Raw genomic sequence first — 18,145 nt, 5'->3', positions numbered from 1 at the left:
TCCAAAAGAAATTTAAACTCTTCATTATCTGTAACTATCTGGCGCAGACACCACTTTCTGTTGTTATCTTGCAAAAACTGTCAAGCCTAAAGTCTGTGTCTTTTTTTATAAAAATCAAATTAACAATGCAGTCTTATACATCCATACTCAGAAGTCAATTCCGTTGAGATTTGCAACTTGAATGGTTTTGCAAGCTTAGCAGTAAATTGTCTAATACTTATACAAATGTTTACCGGTAAAACTCAGGTATAAACAGGATTTCTGGAGGTCCCATATTTCAAAGGGGGTATTCCAATTTATGATACTATTGATTCTAAAGGCGATGTTTACCTACTTTAAACTTCCAAATAATGTGTTTATTTGTTAATTTAAATAATTTATTTACCACTTAACTACAATAGTCTCTAACTGGTTTGCAAAGATACAATGCAAAGAATAAAAATAAGTTAAAATTATAAAATCAAACTTCATATAAAATGCCTGCTGGGATAAAAAAAGCCCTCAGTAGGCACTGGAAGTTCAATAGGTGACTCTTCATGTGATGCCAGATCTCCAAAGTGTTTCCTTCTGTGAAGAGTTGGAGGCCTTTTAATCCCCCAGTTTGGAACAAATTGATCACTCACATAATGGGAGCTTGCAATGTCACGAGTGAGGCTTATATGCAGGGAATACCTCTGAAACAATTTCAGGACTGAGACCTTGTAATAGGTGAAGGATGTATAGTTGCTGACTTGCAAACTACCATTTCCAAAGAGCCAGTCTCTTCTTCCAATTCTGTATTGTAAATATGTTGACATTTTCAATACTATCTTGATTACCTAATTAATGGCAGTTGTTAGTACTCTAATGACCTATTTGCTTCCATCAAAATGGTGGGGGCTGTGTGGCCTCACAAAACTATAGAGTGGAAAGCAGGTGAACATCAGTTTGAAATTCATTTTACTGAAAACTCCTCAAGGGGTTTCAAAGTAAGACCTCCTTCAGGAGCTTGAAATGCTTGAGAGTTCTTAAAATTCAAGAACTCATTATTAAATATAACCAGCTCAAGCTTGAAAAAATAGTACGTACAACTAGGGCTTTTTCCAGCCAGAACTCAGTTCCAGTACCTTTCAGGTGGGTGCCATTGCCATTCTAATGAAGGAGGTGTTCATGGTGAGCTTTGGCACCTCTTTTTCTAGAAAAATAGTACTGAGTACAACTATGTTTATTTAATTCATAAAATTTATGTACTGCTTGACAATAGAGGACCTCAACATGGCTGAACCTCTGCAGTTTATAATCGAAGTGATACTACTTTGGACCAGTGTTTCTAAGTTTTACAGAAGTGCTTGTCAGGCATGATGAATACTCAGAACACTAAATGTGGAATCAACTCTTGCTTGTCAAACAAAATCAAATACGGTATGTTTTCCTGCAGAATCAATTCTAATGAGAAATGCAGCAAAAAGCTATCTCATTGGTGGTGTGCATCCCTTCGGTTTCAAACTTTTGCTATGAAGACAGATGCTCCTAATTTTCAAAATAGTTATTCTTCAGAAAGTCTTTCCAAAATTCATTATAAAGGTTGAGTAAAGGCATTTACGTTCATCTGAGTAGGCCTGGTGGTATGGCACATAAAATCAAATGTATCACTTCTTAAATTTTGATAAAGTACATTCCTTTCTATAGACAATAATTTTTAAGGAGTCTGATTTTAACCTATATCCCCCCCAACAGTGTATCATTTCCCACCCCTTTACTTTTTGAATGGTCAAAATGATTTATACCTGCTTAACCGGTCCTGTGTGACATAAATGGATGTTTAAAGCCTTTCACTTAAATTTATAACAGTTTTGCAGGTATCCCTATTTAACACTCAATTTAAGAAAACCTTTCCCCCCCTTTGTAAAAAATAGAATGGACTTAATGGAAGACGTTTGAAGAAACAATAAACTTCCAGGAACATTGACAATGTTACATTTTCTTTTGAAAAACAAGGCACTTTGGGGGTACCTCCTTCTCTTTGTATTTTGTGCATTTCCTCACTCTTATTCCCCCTTCCTTTTATCACCTTCTGCTAAAGCAATGCAACTTCATCCCTTGCCTGGGTGGGCTGATTATTATGGGAGTTTGGGGGAGGCTGCGAGGAGGGGAGAGAATGCAGGCTATGCTCATTGCTTAATAAATGTTGGGGCTCTTCTGAGTGTGAACTGTCTGTCATGCTAATTTTGTTGTCTGTTAGAAAGCCAATATCTCAAGTTAACCCATGTTATTTGCCTATTCTAAATTTCAGTGGAGACTTTAGGTGGCGAGTGGTCGCAAGTAGCCTGCGCCTCGCCCCATTCTGCTGTCTATAAAGACAAAGCAGAACATCTTATTTCTTCTCTTTTTTCTTAAAAAAAAGTGGGTTCAAGTCCCATCACACCTATGGGCCTTTTCTTAAAATCCCCTCTTCAGTGAGGAACCATCAATGCAATGCAAAGTGGAGTGTGTTGATCAGATTTTTTAAAACCAGAAGAAAAGAAAATGATTTCCCTTTTTGTTTCCCCCCAAAATATCTTCTCTCAGGTAAAGGTTGTGACAGGAAAGGATGGTCAGACTGGTACTCCTGTTGCTATAGCAACCCAGCTTCCTCCAAATGTTTCTGCTGCTTTTTCATCCCAGCAGCAACCATTTCAGGTACTTTTTCAATGGTTCTAAACTTGTAGTTTCATCCCAGGTGATTATTACTATTCCTTTTTTCTCATTCAGATTTGGTATTTGAAAATAGAACCTGCATTTCCCCACCCCACTCCCTGAGAGCCCATCCCTTTTCATCTAAAAAACAGAAATGAATAGTAAAAACCTCTTAAAATTTCAGATGCATGAGTGTTTATGGAGCTTTGAGGAAGTTACCTTTTCCCACCTCTTGTTTCAAAGTTGCTGGCTTATTTCATTAACTTTCAGCTTTTGATGTGTTCCGCTTTGGTTTGCTTGTCTTTGGTTCCCTTGTGCGTTCTGCCTAGTAACAGTGTGGGTCTCTGTGTCTGTGGAATATGACTGTGGATTCTTTCTAAAATTCTGTTCTCTCTCTCCTCCCCCTTTTGTCCTTGATTTTGAAGGTTTTTGAATACAGATACAAAAAGGGGCAGAGCTGCCGCTGCACCTTTTCTCTTTCTGATGCAATTTAAATTACCACACTTTACAAATGCATAATAAAATGCCTTGCTGTTTCATAGTCAAATGTATGCACAACAGACTTTATGAATTGTTGGATTAAATTGTGGGTGCCAGAAAATAGAGTGAAAGAGTTATCATGCCCTGCGCTGAAGGGTTGTGCTCGAAATAATGGTCTGGTTCAGATGTAATGGCAAACCATGATTGATTGTAAGGTTAGAGAGCCTAACTCACATCCTATTTTTCTCTCTCTTTTTCTCCTGAGAGGAGGACAGCTTCTGCTTTGAACTAAGCACAGTTGTGGGACCTCCTGTGGTCTGCTATAACTATAGCTTGTTCTTCACAAACAAGCTGTGGTTTGGTATCTTGGTTTGTTAACTAACTGCAGTTAGAGCAAACCATAGCTCTCTGAGTTCAGAAATAAAGGAATTGTGGCTTAGTTCAAAACTGGAAGATTTTTGTCATAGGAACATAGGAAGCTGCTTCATACTGAGTCATGTCACTTGTCCATCTAGCTCGTATTGTTTACAGTAATGGGCAGCATCTCTCCTGGGTTTCAGGCAGAGAAACGGGGAAGACATAAGTTTGAGCCTTTGGCCAGCTCATTCTAATAAAGACAAATTAGCTTTTTTGTTTTGTTTCTTAAACAGGCCATTATGACAGACTAGGGTGCCTCCTAGGCAGAAAGGCAGTTCAAAAGATTGTGTACAGAAAATGTCATCTACAATTAGTGTGTGGGACATTATTTTAATGATATTTTAATTGCATACATTCAAATATTAAGAACTTGTTTTGTGTACCACACTTTATTTGGTATTACAGTTTCTTCTATTATTTTGTTCTAAACCGTATCTTTATGGCAAGCATCAGTTCTTTACACAGGGTGAGGTTTTTTCCACCCTTACCTGATATGTGCACCAGGTATTACCTCCTCTGTACCCAACACAAAACAGAAACCTAATGTCTACAAGTATATCTCAATCTGTAAATCTAAATTTATGTAAACCTAAATTTCATAGTTACCTAAAGTGTACATTTTTAAAAATTGCTGCCTCTATTATAGTTATAGTTACAATTCTGAAGCCATTTGGTAGACTTTGATGAAACTCTCCAGCTTTAGGCTGTTATGCCAACACACTAATGCCAACACACACATTCAAAGGAGAATTCAAAGTAGGACTTGCTTCCAAATAAATGTGCTTAGTTACTGGTGCTAATGGTAATATGCACACAATTTGTAGCAATGTTAGATCATATTCTTAGACACTCTTACCTGGGAATGAGGCTACAGTCCCACATCCCTTCATTTGCGAGTAAGCCCCTTGAATTCAATGGGACTTACCTCTGAGTAGACATGTGTAGTGTTGCACTGTTAGTTTAATGTTCCATTAAACATTTTACACTATATTGACATTTCCATTGGAATCTAGATGAGCTCTCTGACGGCAGCAGTCTAATGATCTGTTTGCTTCCATCAAGACAGTGGTGGCTATGCAGTTCCAGAGAACTAGAGACACTGATAACGTGAGAAGATATCTGCCCAACCTCCTGCCCTCCAAGTGTTTTGTACTACACCTCCCATCAGCCCCAGCCAACATAGGCATGTTTGGGGTGATGGGAGTTGTAGTCTGAAACATCTGAAGGGCACCAGGTTGGGGGGAACCAATGGGGGAGGCTTCTTCTCCTGCCAGTGGGAACTACAAGCCCTCCCTCCACTCAGCAGGCCTATAATAATGATGGACTTTTTGCCATTGTATGGTGATTGGATTATTGAATCACCTTTGCTGGTATCCACTTTGTTTTCAGATTTCTGCCTCCAGTATCTTGAGGATTGGTCTGTCCTAGCATTGTTGTTTCTTGCATACATTGGCATCTACTGTTTTGGGGAAAACTGTGAACTGGGTGTGACGGGAGGGGCACAGAATCTTGGTGGGATTTGTTGTAGTATTGAAAGCACCAAATTCATGGTGTCTCTATACGTGAAGCAAAAAAAGGTTATGATTTCATTCCAGGATCAAGCACATGAAGGTTTTCAGCTGTGGGGGAAGAAGCTTTTACCTTAACTTTGCTTTGTTAGGAAAGAGAGAGAGAGAAAGCCGCGTAGATTTCCCTTTCTGTAGCATTAACTGTGTCATATAAAAAAAAATTCTTTGTGAAATGGATTCAAAATCATCTTAAATAACAATCATTGAAAGCTAAGAGGTAAGTATATTGGGGTTGCTTTACATTCCTTCATTATAGACATGTTTTAAAAAATGGCCAGCAGCTCTTGGACAGATTTTTCTCTAGATTTTCTCATGTACCATTTTTCTTATTTAAAGAAGGGTTCGTGCATATAAGGTTCTGTCAAAGAAGTTGAGGATTTAATTGAATTCTGACTGCTCTGTTTTTGTTTTATAATAGCAGGCGCATGCAGGGACTCCAGTAACAGGAACTGTGAATACCATAGAAATTGAAGCTTTTAAGAGACAACAGGCACTTACATCAGCAGGTATGGTTCCTTTCAGTGGAACTTTGATCATCCCTTTCGGCTATTAACACTTAAATATAGTGCTTACTTTTTAAAAAGCGTGCTTCAGTGTGACCATGTGGCCTGTTCTTAGCGATGTGAGTTTTGGCTTGTGCCATGTGCTCCTCCCACAGCCAGTAAGCTGGATTTCACATGGGCATGGTATGCATTTGAGCCAACTACTGCCCTGATGCTGTACTTTTCCACAGTAGAGTTGTAGATAAACAGAAAGCCGAATTTAAAACTCACGGGGCATCTTTTTAAAACACTGTAACCTGAACCCCTTCCACTATACCCTGCCGTAAATGGAATTTGAATATCACCAGATTCGTCTAAGAGACCCCGAATTGAAGTGGGCCGTCATGGGATGGTTTTTCAGCATCCAGGTGTGACTTCAGGAGTCCCTCTTCAACAACTCATGCCAACAGCACAAGGTACTGTGTTGCCACATGCCAACCGCAGATTAATTTAGCAAGGGGGGGCGTTGGCACCAGAAGCAGAAACCTCACAAAACACAGCCTTTCTGAGATCTCTGGTTCTGCCCTATGCTTTCCCCTTGTAAATTAATACTTGGTGTGAAATGCCTCGTTCCCTTTGAAGGAGCTGAATGGTAGGCTCCAGTAGTGCATGTGGGCCTGGAAAATGGCCACGCAAGTTGATGCAGAATCATTCACTTGGGAGTTTTCCAGTTTGCAAGAAGGGTGGTTCTCTTTTAGATGTTTTTCATTTTAATTCCACATTAGTTTTTGCATTTGTGCGTATTTTGTTTTGTTTTTGCTTACCATTAACCATGTCAACAACATTTTAAGACCATAGGACCATTTAATAAGGTTGTTTGTCTTGTGTTGTGTGTACGTGACTCATGACTGGAAAAAATCATAAGAAAAAACCAACAGTGCATGGTAGATTGATGTTGACTGAATTTCTTACTGCGGTTCACCAATGCTAATCTTATTTTAAGTGATGCTGTAAGTGTGTCAAAGTAAGTACAGTCGTACCTCTGCTTACGTATCCCTCAGCTTATGTAAACCTCAGGATACCGTAAGTGGCAAACCCGGAAGTATATTTCTGAATTTTTGCCACATGCACAGAAGCGGTTCCTCCGGTTGCAGAAACCTCAGGATCCGACCGGAGCGCCGGAACGGATCCCGTCCGCAACCGGAGGTACCACTGTAAAGAATTAACTTTTGTCTCCTTGACATGCTCTGGTGTCCTAGGAGTCCAAAAGTCTTGGCCTGTGTAATTCAGCTCTTTCCATTTTTCTTCTTGCTTTCAGGTGGAATGCCTCCCACCCCTCAAGCGGTACAGCTCACTGGGCAGAAGCAGAGCCAGCAACAGTATGACCCCTCCAAAGGGCCTCCTGTGCAGAATGCGGCAAGTCTCCACACTCCTCCGCCTCAGCTGCCTGGGAGGCTGCAGTCAAGCAATGTCCCCCTCCCGCCTCTCCCAGCGACCCTGCAGCTTACGCAGCCACCACAGCCGCCGATCACAGACTCTCTGGCGCAACCTCAGATTCACGTGAAGGCCCAGCCGCAAAGCGTATCCATTGCCGCTGTCGTGCCGCATGGCCAAGTTCAAGTGCCACTTCAGCAGCAGGTTCAGTCAGCAGCACTTGTACAAGGGCAGATAACAGCCCAGGTATCCCAAGCACAAGCTCCAGCACAGCAACAGGTACTTGGGCAGGAGCATGTGAAAATGTAGCCCTGGTGAAAAGTCTATCCCAAATGTTTATTTATCTGTCTATCCGTGCAATCTTAGGAACTCCAGCCTGCACTTCTACACTTCTACAGGCACCACACTATTTCCATTCTGCATTTGCAAGAAGTCATTCCTTTGGTGTGGTAGCATCTGTACTTTGCAACTCCCTGCCTGTTGATATCAGGCAGGCACAATCACTGTATTCCTTTAGACTCGCCTGTTGAAAAAACATTCTCTTTCCGCAGGCCTGTTAGACACATTATTTTTTAAAAAAATCAGATGTTTTATTGTGTTATTTTTAGACTTTTTTTTACAGCTTTAAAATGTTTCAAATGTGTTATCATTTTATTTATTTGCTGCCCTGAACCCCTTTAGGGAAGAAGGGCTGCATATAACTTGAATGAATACATGGAAAAGTAAGGGGCTGGTAGGTCCCATCTAGAAATACGTAACTGGCCTGTCAAATGTGTGTTTTGCAGCTGACCAGCTTGTTCCTTTTTATGGAGGGTAAGCGGTCATGCCAACAGGCTTCAACACAGGGGTACCACTAACAGAATTATTTTCTATTCTAGTGTGATACCAGGATACAAAATGCACAGGGTGCATACATGTGGAAATGCGCACATGTGTGATGTCAGCTGCTTGCCTTCTTAAAAAAAATATGCAAGATGGGCAGCTGATCATTTTCCAGTCACTGCTCACATCCGGAGAGAAGCAGCTAAAATGCACAGGCATTCATTTTGGATACAATACACGACTTGCATACTTTGTTCTCACACATTGTAACCAATGCCTATCTAGCTGCTCATAGGTGGTCTAGATTTGAACATTCCTTGTGGTTTGCTTCCCCCCCTCCCGCCAGGTGAAAGCTGAAGTTAGAACGAGGAGATTTATAGGGGGGTGTAACTGACATTGTCCCCCAACACTCCCCTGCTTTTCATGTTTTATGGTTACAGTTGCAGATGTTAGAATCCAAACCATGTAGTCTGAACCCCTGAATTGGCAGAGTTTCAGTTGGCATGCTTACTGCAACTTAAAAAGCTATAAATGAATAAATTCATGAGAACAAACATCTTTAAGGTGAATTGACATTTGACGTTTTATTATCTTTTATATTCTGCTGGGTATAAATAAAATGATGATAATTAGTGTTACTTACATGTGTATATTTGTGCACCCAGAGTGAGGCTAATCAAGATTAAGGCTATCTCAGTTCTCAGTGGCTTCCATTGACTTCCACAGAACAAGGAAAAAGGATGAGATGGGTGCTGCTTTTGGGGACGATGAATGCAAAGGCTACCCTCAGTTTCTGACATTGGGTGGCATGGCCTTTACTTGTAGGTAAACTGTAGCTCTTCAAGTTTGGGATGGCGCTTGCTTATGTGCTCATTTTTGCAATACAAAGGCATCGCGCCAGGCTAAAACAGCAGGTGTTTCCTATGTGCTGTTGTAACTGGCTACAGTAGTATTTTCTTTGAAACAGCCTGGTTTGCATAATTAGGCCAATATTTGGTCGGTGTGTCTTTGTATCATACTGTAATACAAATGGCAGCAGTGTCTCACTGCTGAACCCCTTTCATTTGGTCTTTTTAACATGGATGTGTGCCTTTCACAGGCAGTGACCCCAGCGCGACCTTCGGCAGACACCGTCCAAAATTCCCAGCGTCTTCCAGCAAGCGTGCTTCCTCCTACCTCATCCAACCCACCAGCAACTGTTTCCAACGTGGCACCACAGCCCACTTACCCGACACAAACTAGTCGAACTTCGCCAGCGACAAATAAAGCAACTTCTCCTATTGCTTCCAAGCCCCCAGGCTTGGCTGTGACAGCAGCAGCACCAAAGATTCAGAGTCCGGTTCAAAATACAACAGTTCTAGCACAGGACAGCTCCCAAGAGAAGCTGGCAGAACAAGTTAAGCTGGTAAGAAAACCCACCGCACAATCCGATGCCAGAATTCCCAGTATGCACACAGATTATTCATTTTTTTTTAAAAAGAGAAGCTTTGAGGTGATGGCTGGATTCTTTTGCTGCTGCATGAGAATATTTGCAATATCATCTGCCTTATGATTAGCGGTATTGAACAAGGAGACCCTTTGTTAGCGTTGTTGAGTTTCTCAGAACAACCTTTCCTGATTGCAGATCAAAAGCAGAACTTGGGTTTGTCCTCTAGCCGTGATTTGATTCCAGACAGTTGCAACGGTTTCTTTTACCATCCCCGTTAGACATAGTTCAGGAAAGATTACTTTAGGTTCCTCTCTTTCCACAGGTTTCCTGATCTTTCAGATAGCGGCTAACCACAGGGCACCCATCTCAATCCTGATAAACTGATAAGTCACCACAGATGCCAGTCTGATGGGATGGGGCATAAACTGCCTAGATCTTGCAGTGTGGGAGGTGTGTTCTTTCTAGGTATCCAGACATAGCATCAGCTGACTGGAAGTCAGAGCGATGAACCTTTGCCTATGTGCCTTTAAACCCTTTCTCTACTAATGGCATGTCCTGGTAAGGATAGACAATATAACAACCAAGGCCTGTGTGAACAGACAGCAATACCCAGGCCCAACACCCTAAGCATCCAGACCAAATCCCTTCTCATTTGAACAGAGGCCAACCTGTTGCCCATATTGGCACAGCTCATAGGACAAATTTTATTACTTGAGTTTCTAAACTATGGATCTAGGAAAGTGGGCCTTGTCTCAAGAGCTACTTCAAGTGTGCTTCTGCCCTCCTCTCTTGAATTTTTTTTGCATCTCCAGAAAATGCAAAACCACCTTACTTTCCCATGGTACTTTTCCATTTGAGCGGGGAGCATAGATGTGTTTCACTCTACTGGGCTGAGGGGCCTCCTGTATGTCTTTATTCCCATCCTCTCCGCCTGTCCAGAGTGCTGAGAGAAAAAAAAGCAGGAAAGGGCTGAAGTGAAGGCCCAAGACAGGTGTTGATCATTATGTGAGCTGCGCACAGGTGGTCTGAAGCGAGCAAGTTACCACCATTCCTGTGGAGCCTCCTTTTATTGAGACAAATATGCAAGCCAGGCAAATACATTTTGGGCTGTGACCTTTACACATCTTCCGTCCCGAAATCGTGGGGTGGTACAAATAAATTTTGGCACCTGTTCCACAGCGTCATTTTCCCCTTGCACAGTGTATGACGTAGGAGACAAAAGGTCTCAGGGAAAAACTTACAGACAGGATACCGCTGACTCTGAGACCACAAAAGGTCAGACATGGGTGGAACGATGTACAGACAGCTGTGGCTTGTCTGGGGGGGGGGTCCCTGCACCCCAAGGTCATGCGTGCAGGCAGACTGTGGCTGTCTGCTGGCAGGGAAGTGTGCTCCCTCCGGACTCCACTCCCCGCTCTGCGATATCCCTACAAAGGGCTACTCTATGTTTCTGGTTGCCCCTCCATGACTGAGGAGGCCTTAGTTTTCAGAAATCTCTGTGAGTGTGACATCTCCCCCAGTCCCACTTTCCTAGGGTCCAGTACTGCTCCCAGATCCTAGCTGGCTGCATCCTGGTGACTGAATAGTAGGCTCTCCTCAATTTTGGAGGTGTAGCCTGTGGAATATATGAGACAACCTGGAAGGCCTTCATAAGGTGCTTCTGCTGAAAAAGCCTGGACTACTAAGATCTCTTCAGGGTGGCCTGGACCGGGGACTTGAGCCCAACAGCCTATATGAGCAGGCTTCATCTCCCTCTTCCGTACTGTGAAATAAAGGAATCCAGCCACATTTACAACCCTCATGTAGTCCATAGGTTCTCTTGGAGTCTTCAGAGGGTCCTCTGAAGCTCTCACATTCTTTTTCTTTGAACCTGATAAGGAGTTGCCACTTACCTACTTACTTTGAAGGTAGCTTTTCTGGTGGCCAATAATTGCAGCTCACAGAATATCTGAACTAGGGATCCAATCTATGAGTAGTCTACACTGATGGAGCCATCCTGTGGATGTATTCCTGAGGTGACCTTGGCCATCCATTTCGTGTAGGAGCTGATTCTTCCATATATTGCACCTGATACGTCATAAAGCTTAACAATACGGTATATTCCCTACTTTTCCTGGGCAGAAGAATTACTTAACCCATTACCTACTGAAAGTGTTCAATCCAAAACAGAAAGGTCATTCATGACAGGTGCCTGTTGTGCCTTTTTATTTAAGTGGCCCTTTTAATCCAACTTGTTTCCATACAGTGAGCTGTAACTCCTCCACCCCCTGAAATATATTACATGACAATGCTTCAGGTAGCTGAATTACCTTTTCACCTGTTGCTGTTGATGTTTTCTTTGGCGTATTGGAAGCACAATTTATTTCCAACAACACCCATTTTTATTGCTTGCTTGCTTCAATAAGGAAAACCAAGTCCATCAACGAATAGCAGAGCTGAGGAAGGAAGGTTTGTGGTCTCTGAGACGGCTGCCCAAACTTCAAGAGGCTCCCCGACCCAAATCTCAGTGGGATTATCTCCTGGAAGAAATGCAGTGGATGGCGACAGACTTTGCTCAAGAAAGGAGGTGGAAGATGGCCACGGCTAAGAAGGTATTGTTGTGTTTCATTTGTACTGTATTGGCAAAATGTTGTTGTTAATTAAATTTATGTACCTCCCTTCATCTAAAGATCACAGGGCACATTACAACATATAAACTCAAAATAAAACCACAAACTACTTAACATTATAACCAAAACAATAACATCCCCCAGACATATTTAAAAGGCTGTAGATCAGGGGTCGGCAAAGTTTTTATGGCTTGGGCCGGTTCACGTTCTCACAGATGCTGCGGTGGGCCAGATGCCGTTTCCGTTGCTCGTTTCAGTGCAGAGGAGGTGTGCACAGCTTCCCATTGGCTGCAGGAGCTTCCTGCAGCCAATGGGAAGCCGAGCAGCGTTGTGGAAGGTGGTATTCACTCTGCTCCGTGGCTGTTTAGCGCGGCGCATGGGAGCCGACCGAGCAGGAGGCGGGGGTCCATGGGCCGGTTAAACGACCCCCATGGGCCTTTTGTGGCCCATGGGCCTTAGGTTGCTGACCCCAACCATAGATTGTTTAATCAACCAAAGGCCTGGTTGAAGAGGAACATTTTTGCCTGGTGCCTAAGGAGATGTAAGGCAGGCATCAGGTGAGCCTCCCTGGTAAAAACATTCCACAAATGGGGCTCTACCACATGTCCTCTCGTGGAGTGGGCACACAAAGAAGGATCTTGGGTGATGATCACAAAGTATGGGTTGGTTCAAATGGGGAGAGGAGCTCCTTGAGGTATTGCAGTCCCGATCCGTTTTAAGGCTTTATAGCTCAAAACCAGCACTTTGTGTTAGGCCGGGAACCTGATTGGCAGCCCGTGCTGTCAGGTCAGGATTGGTGTTATATGCTCAAACTGTCTTGTGCCAGTGAGCAACCTGGCCTCTGGCCTTCTCAGTAGCTGTTTCCAGACTTAGGAACTTTCTCCCTAGAGCAGCTATAGACTGGCTCTCTCCTTACTTTCCCTTCTGCTGGCTGGTGAAGACTTACTTGTTTCAACAGGCTTTAGGGAACTGACTGCTTTTAATGAAAGTGCCGGTGCCATGCTGCTTTTTCGTAATTATTGATATGGTTTTAATAGATTTTTAAAGTATGTATATAGTTTTCATTTTATCAGTGTTTAATTGCTTTCTAACTATTTTTTTTTACTACGTTTTTAGGGGTTCTTATTTTTATCTGTAAGCTGCCTCGACTCCCATCAGGAAAAATAGTAGTAGTAGTAGTTGTTGTAGTAGTAGTAATAAATTTGCACCAGCTTAGGTTTCCAAACCATCTTCAGAGGCAGCCACACGCATAACATGTTGCAGTAATCTAACCTAGAGGTTACCAGAGCATAGGCAACTGAAGTTAGGCTATCCCTGCCCAGTAGGGGTGCAGTTGGGCCACCAACTAAAGCTGATGGAAGGCGCTCTGTGCCATCAAGGCCACCTGAGCCTCAAGTGACAGCATTGGATCCAACCTCTACAGCTATAATAGGAATAGCCAAGTTCTGTTCTGAGGGACTGCGCTGGGCATGGCGGCTCTTTTGCCTCGCGAATTTAGGTTTTCTGTTTTTTATTTTCTTAAATTTTCTCCTGTGCTTGAGTATAATGGAGGTTTTCCCTCCTGGTTGTGATATTGAAATGCCTGGTCTCCCCTAACAAATGGCTAATACAGTTGTTGTTAATATGGCGTGTAAGCCCTCAAATGACTTTTGTTAACAAAGAGCAAAGCCTGCAGTAAGCTCTTAATGCTGGGGAAGCTTCAGTGACAAGGAGGGCTCGGTGTCCTCCATGCTAGGTAATTTCTGTTTCAATTTCAGAAGTAACAGTGAAAACCTAGTTTTGGTTTATCCACATCCTGTTATGCTTGACAAAGTCTAATTCCTTTTCCAGAAATTTCCTGTTTCTGCCTGCACTTGACAGTTTGCTTTTCAGCCCCGCAAAAGTGGAGCCCATAACCCCCCCCCCCCAGTATACATGAAAGCTCCCGGGTTCAGTCCATGACACTGCCAGTTTAATATACTGGGTAGCAGGTGGTATGAAAACCTTTTGCTTGGGACCCTGGAGAGCCACTGCCAGCCACAGAAAACCAGCCTTCCTCAATTTGGTGCTCTCCAGATGTTGTTGCGCTCTGAGCTCCCATCAGTCCCAGTCACTGTGGCTAATGGTCAGGAGTGATGAGAGCAGTGGCTCAACAACATCTGGAGGGCACCAGGTTAGGAAAGTCTGGAGCAGACAGTACTGAAATGGATGAACAAATAGGCTAACCTGCAATACAGCAGTTTTTCTGGTAGCTGGCTACTCGATAATTAGATATGCTAAAATGGCCATACAAGTAGTTGTCAAAAAGAAAAGTGTATTGGCATTGAAGAATCCTTTCTCATTGTCTGGTGATTTTATTTTTATTAGATGGTCCGGACTGTGGCTCGATACCATGAAGAAAAGAAGCTTAATGAAGAGAGGGCCAGGAAAGAAGAACAGAACAAGCTGAGGCGCATTGCTGCGACGATCGCGAGAGAAATAGAGTATTTCTGGTCTAATATTGAGCAGGTAGTGCTTTCCTTTTCCTTTGCCACTCAGCAGTCAAGCGGTATTGGTTTTTAAAGCCTTAGGCCACAATCCTTCAAAATAAAACCTTTCCTGGAAATAAGTCCTGTTGTGAACGCAGTGAAACTTAACTTCTGAGTAGACATGCAGTATACATTGCATTGCATGTCATGTTTAATTACTTGTTTAAAATATCAAATACTTCATTTAAAGCATTTTAACCTATTTGAAGGCTCTTTGAGTGGCTTCCAGTGATTAGCAGTAAGGCAGTCTCTTTTACCACCTTGGCTCTCTTAAATCTTCTCCATCTCTTGTTGTATTTTTCATTGCCTCCTGAAGGGGCGGGGAGCAGACTGAGCTGCTGGCAGCTGCTCCATTGCTGGTGTGGAGGGTTGCAGTAGGTAGAGGAGTACAAGTAAAAATCGGATGCCCTGAATTGTAGGATACAACTGCCTTATTTCCACTAAGATAGTTTTAAGATCTTCAGTGTTAGCTGATTGTTCTGTCTGTCACATTTCATACCCACCTTTAGGTTGTAGAAATAAAGCTTCAGATTGAATTTCAAGAGAAAAGGAGAAAAGCGTTAAATTTAAAGCGACGACATTCCAGGAGAGGTAAGAATTTCTACTTTTGGATTGCTTTCTGCAAACAAGGCTGCTGCATAAATTGCAGGATGTGTGTTGTTGCTCAAAGATAGAATGCCCGCTGATAACTATGGTAGTATACTGAGAATGGTGTAAATACCTTTGCATTCTGCAGTGCATTTGGAGATGCCTTAACTAAACAACTACCCTAATCTGCCCGCTCTCCTTGCTGTTCCTACTAATCTTTGTTTATTAAAGATTTAAAAAAAATTTAAATACAAACTTTACAGGATAGGCAATGCTAAGTGTTTCCCTTACATTGCAAGTTACAGACAGTTTTTTATTCTTCTATATTTGTTTTAATATTTTATATTTCTTGTATTTGCATTGTGAACTGCGAAAGGTTCACAATGAACCCTATGGTCTCTCAATGAATATTCACCTGTTCTTCTTTACTCTGCAAGAGTACGTAGCATTGGGTCCTTTCTGATTTTATGTCTTTATTTTCCCCTTGTTTCTAGGAAATATAAATGTTAGGCTAATAAATGCAGGAAGTGTTTAGTGACTTATAAGAGGCATAACACCTAACAATTTTACAGGTAAAGATGCAAGACATTTAGAAGATATTCTTATGGACAAAGAAACAGACATGGTAAGATTATCTATAGGTTAATGGCTTTTGCAAATAACAAAGTATTTCATGGAGTCCCCCAACTAAATCCCATGAGATGTCAGGTGACACAGTTTTTGCACACCAAGAGCTGACAATCACACCAAGAGCTGACAATCAGCTGATCGTAAGTGCTGAGGAAGCCCTGCACACAACCCTTCTCACCCAAACCCTACCTTTACCTGCCGTGCATCTGATCATATACAGTGTCAAGTGTAGGGCTGGTGAAACAGCCTTGCAGGAGCCCTGGTGGGCCTCATTAGGCCTGCAGGTGAGCGGTTTTCCAACCCTGATTTATAGAGAGAGGCCTATATAGAAATGTATCTTTTCCCTGACCTCTTGACCCATAAAAGCAATGTGTTTCAATAGCTTGGTTAAGATCCTCACAAAGTTTGATTTGGAATAGTGAAATGTAGCGAGAAGCATAAGCTCTGTCGATGGCTCTCTTAGTTTTCCAGCTGTCAGTCATGACATAAAGTTGGCCCACTTTATGGATGGGGCTTGGATCTTACAAATACCAGGAAATATGCCTGGGTTGTAGGAGACTTTTTGTCTTTCCTTTGAAATTAGCAGGAAGAAGTAATTGCATTTTGACTTTAAACTTAGGGACCCTTGTTTCAAACAGGAAGTGTTAGGTAGAGGTCTCCTCTAGATATTACTATGTGTTTGGCATGTATACCCTTGCTGCTTTTAAAATTTATTGGAAACATTTACATGTATTTTCAGGGGCCATGGACATCTGGAAGAAAAAGAAAGGCAAGCACTTCATTGACAGATGATGAAGGTTGGTCACTTAATATACAGTGGTACCTCGGTTTATGAACTTAATCCGTTCCTGAAGTCCGTTCTTAAACCAAATCCGTTCTTAAACCAAGGCACGCTTTCCCTAATGAGGCCTTCCGCCTCCAGTGCCCTTCCACCGTTTGGTTTCTGTTCGTAGACCGAGGTAAAGTTCGTAGTTCGTAGACCGAGGTAAAGTTCGCAAACCAGAGCACTATGTCCGGTTTTGCAGAGTTCATAAACCAAATAGTTTGTAAACAGGACTGTTCGTAAACTGAGCTACCACTGTAGTAATTTTCAGCTCCGCTGTTTTAATCTTCGCTTATTGTACCCATTTATCTGTAAATCTGATAAAACAGAGGGGGCCTGCACAAAATGGTGAGGCTTGGAAAGCTCCTGTTCACGATGCTGTATTGCATTCCCCTTATCTCTAGGTTCCCCACCACCACACACAGGTCAGTCAGTATTATGTGGCTACTGAGCATGCTCAGTCCTCACTGGGCTCTTATAGGGGATGGGGATTGTCACCTCAAGGTATTCTTTCTAAAGATTTGTTGGTACTTCTGCAAACCTCGTGAGTTCCCTGAGCCTGTTGATGCCTCCCACTTGTCCATGGATGGTGCCATTTTGACTTTGTAAAGGATTGGAACTCATATAGCTGCCTTTCAGCCATACAGTTCCCAAGGGTGGCTTAGAATAATTTAAATTGCTATCACAATGGAAAAACCACACCAGAAACCCAAAGGAATTAGTGAATTTTTAGAGTGGAAAGAAAGGGAGAGAAAAGTACAGCTTTAAAATACAGAAATCTGTTAAATGCCTCAAAATTATTGGTTTGGGAACTTCAGGCGGTGCAGAATTCAGCAGCTAGTTTGCTCACTGGGGCAAGACGGTTTGAGCATATAACTCCAATCCTGACTCTGCTGCGCTGGCTGCCAATTTGTTTCTGGGCCCAACTCAAAGTGCTGGTTTTGACCTCTAAAGCTCAGGACTGCAGGGACCACCTCTGCCCATATGAACTGACCTGGACCCTGCGATTATAATCTGGTCCCTCTGCATGTGCCCTCTCCACGAGAGAATGGGTGATGGCTCCCCATTGTGGAATGCTTTCTCCAAGGAGGCTTGTCTGTCACCTTCATTGCATCTCCTTAGGCGCCACGGAAATGTTCCACTTCAAACAGGTGGAACGATCTACAGTGGTGCCTCGCAAGACGAAAATAATTTGTTCCGCGAGTCTCTTCGTCTAGCGGTTTTTTCGTCTTGCGAAGCACGGCCATTAGCGGATTAGCGCTATCAGCGGCTATTAGCGGCTTAGTGGCTATTAGCGGCTTAGTGGCTTAGAAAAAGGGGGGGAGGGAAAAAACTCACAAGAACCCGCAAGACGTTTTTGTCTTGCGAAGCAAGCCCATAGGGAAATTCGTCTTGCGAAGCACCTCAAAAACGGAAAACTCTTTCATCTAGCGAGTTTTTCGTCTTGCGAGGCATTCGTCTTGCGGGGCACCACTGTATGGCCTTTTAAACGGTGTGTGTGTTTGTGTGTTGTTCTTTTTTGTTGTTGTTATGGTACGTGGCTTTTGTGTTTTTCTATTTTAAACTGCCCTGGGATCTTTGGCTGAAGGATGGTGTATAAATTTAATTAGATGATGATGTAGTAGTATGTAGAATATGACCATGAAGAAGGTCATATCATCTTCAGTAGCTGCCTGCCTCATCTTTGAAGGCACGAAGACC

The 18,145-nt window shown here is 42.6% G+C and overlaps 1 protein-coding gene across 21 annotated transcripts in view; it reads left to right on the top strand.

Moving 5' to 3' along the window:
• EP400 (E1A binding protein p400) overlaps positions 1-18,145 on the top strand; it is a 73,786-nt gene that overhangs the window by 5,381 nt on the left and 50,260 nt on the right. For 15 of the 21 annotated variants that reach the window (XM_081893147.1, XM_081893159.1, XM_081893153.1 and 12 more), the window contains exons 3-12: positions 2,548-2,658; positions 5,539-5,626; positions 5,971-6,078; positions 6,921-7,315; positions 8,958-9,263; positions 11,693-11,878; positions 14,243-14,383; positions 14,913-14,994; positions 15,564-15,616; positions 16,361-16,418. In XM_081893147.1, the coding sequence (XP_081749273.1) occupies positions 2,548-2,658; positions 5,539-5,626; positions 5,971-6,078; positions 6,921-7,315; positions 8,958-9,263; positions 11,693-11,878; positions 14,243-14,383; positions 14,913-14,994; positions 15,564-15,616; positions 16,361-16,418 (1,528 nt within the window). The remainder of the gene's footprint in view (positions 1-2,547; positions 2,659-5,538; positions 5,627-5,970; positions 6,079-6,920; positions 7,316-8,957; positions 9,264-11,692; positions 11,879-14,242; positions 14,384-14,912; positions 14,995-15,563; positions 15,617-16,360; positions 16,419-18,145) is intronic. The other 6 variants (XM_081893148.1, XM_081893149.1, XM_081893145.1 and 3 more) reach the window with 4 other exon arrangements.

Source organism: Podarcis melisellensis (genome assembly GCF_964234715.1).
Source record: "Podarcis melisellensis genome assembly, chromosome: 16".
Classification (NCBI taxonomy): Eukaryota; Metazoa; Chordata; class Lepidosauria; order Squamata; family Lacertidae; genus Podarcis; species Podarcis melisellensis.
This window is presented reverse-complemented; position numbering and strand designations above follow the sequence as displayed.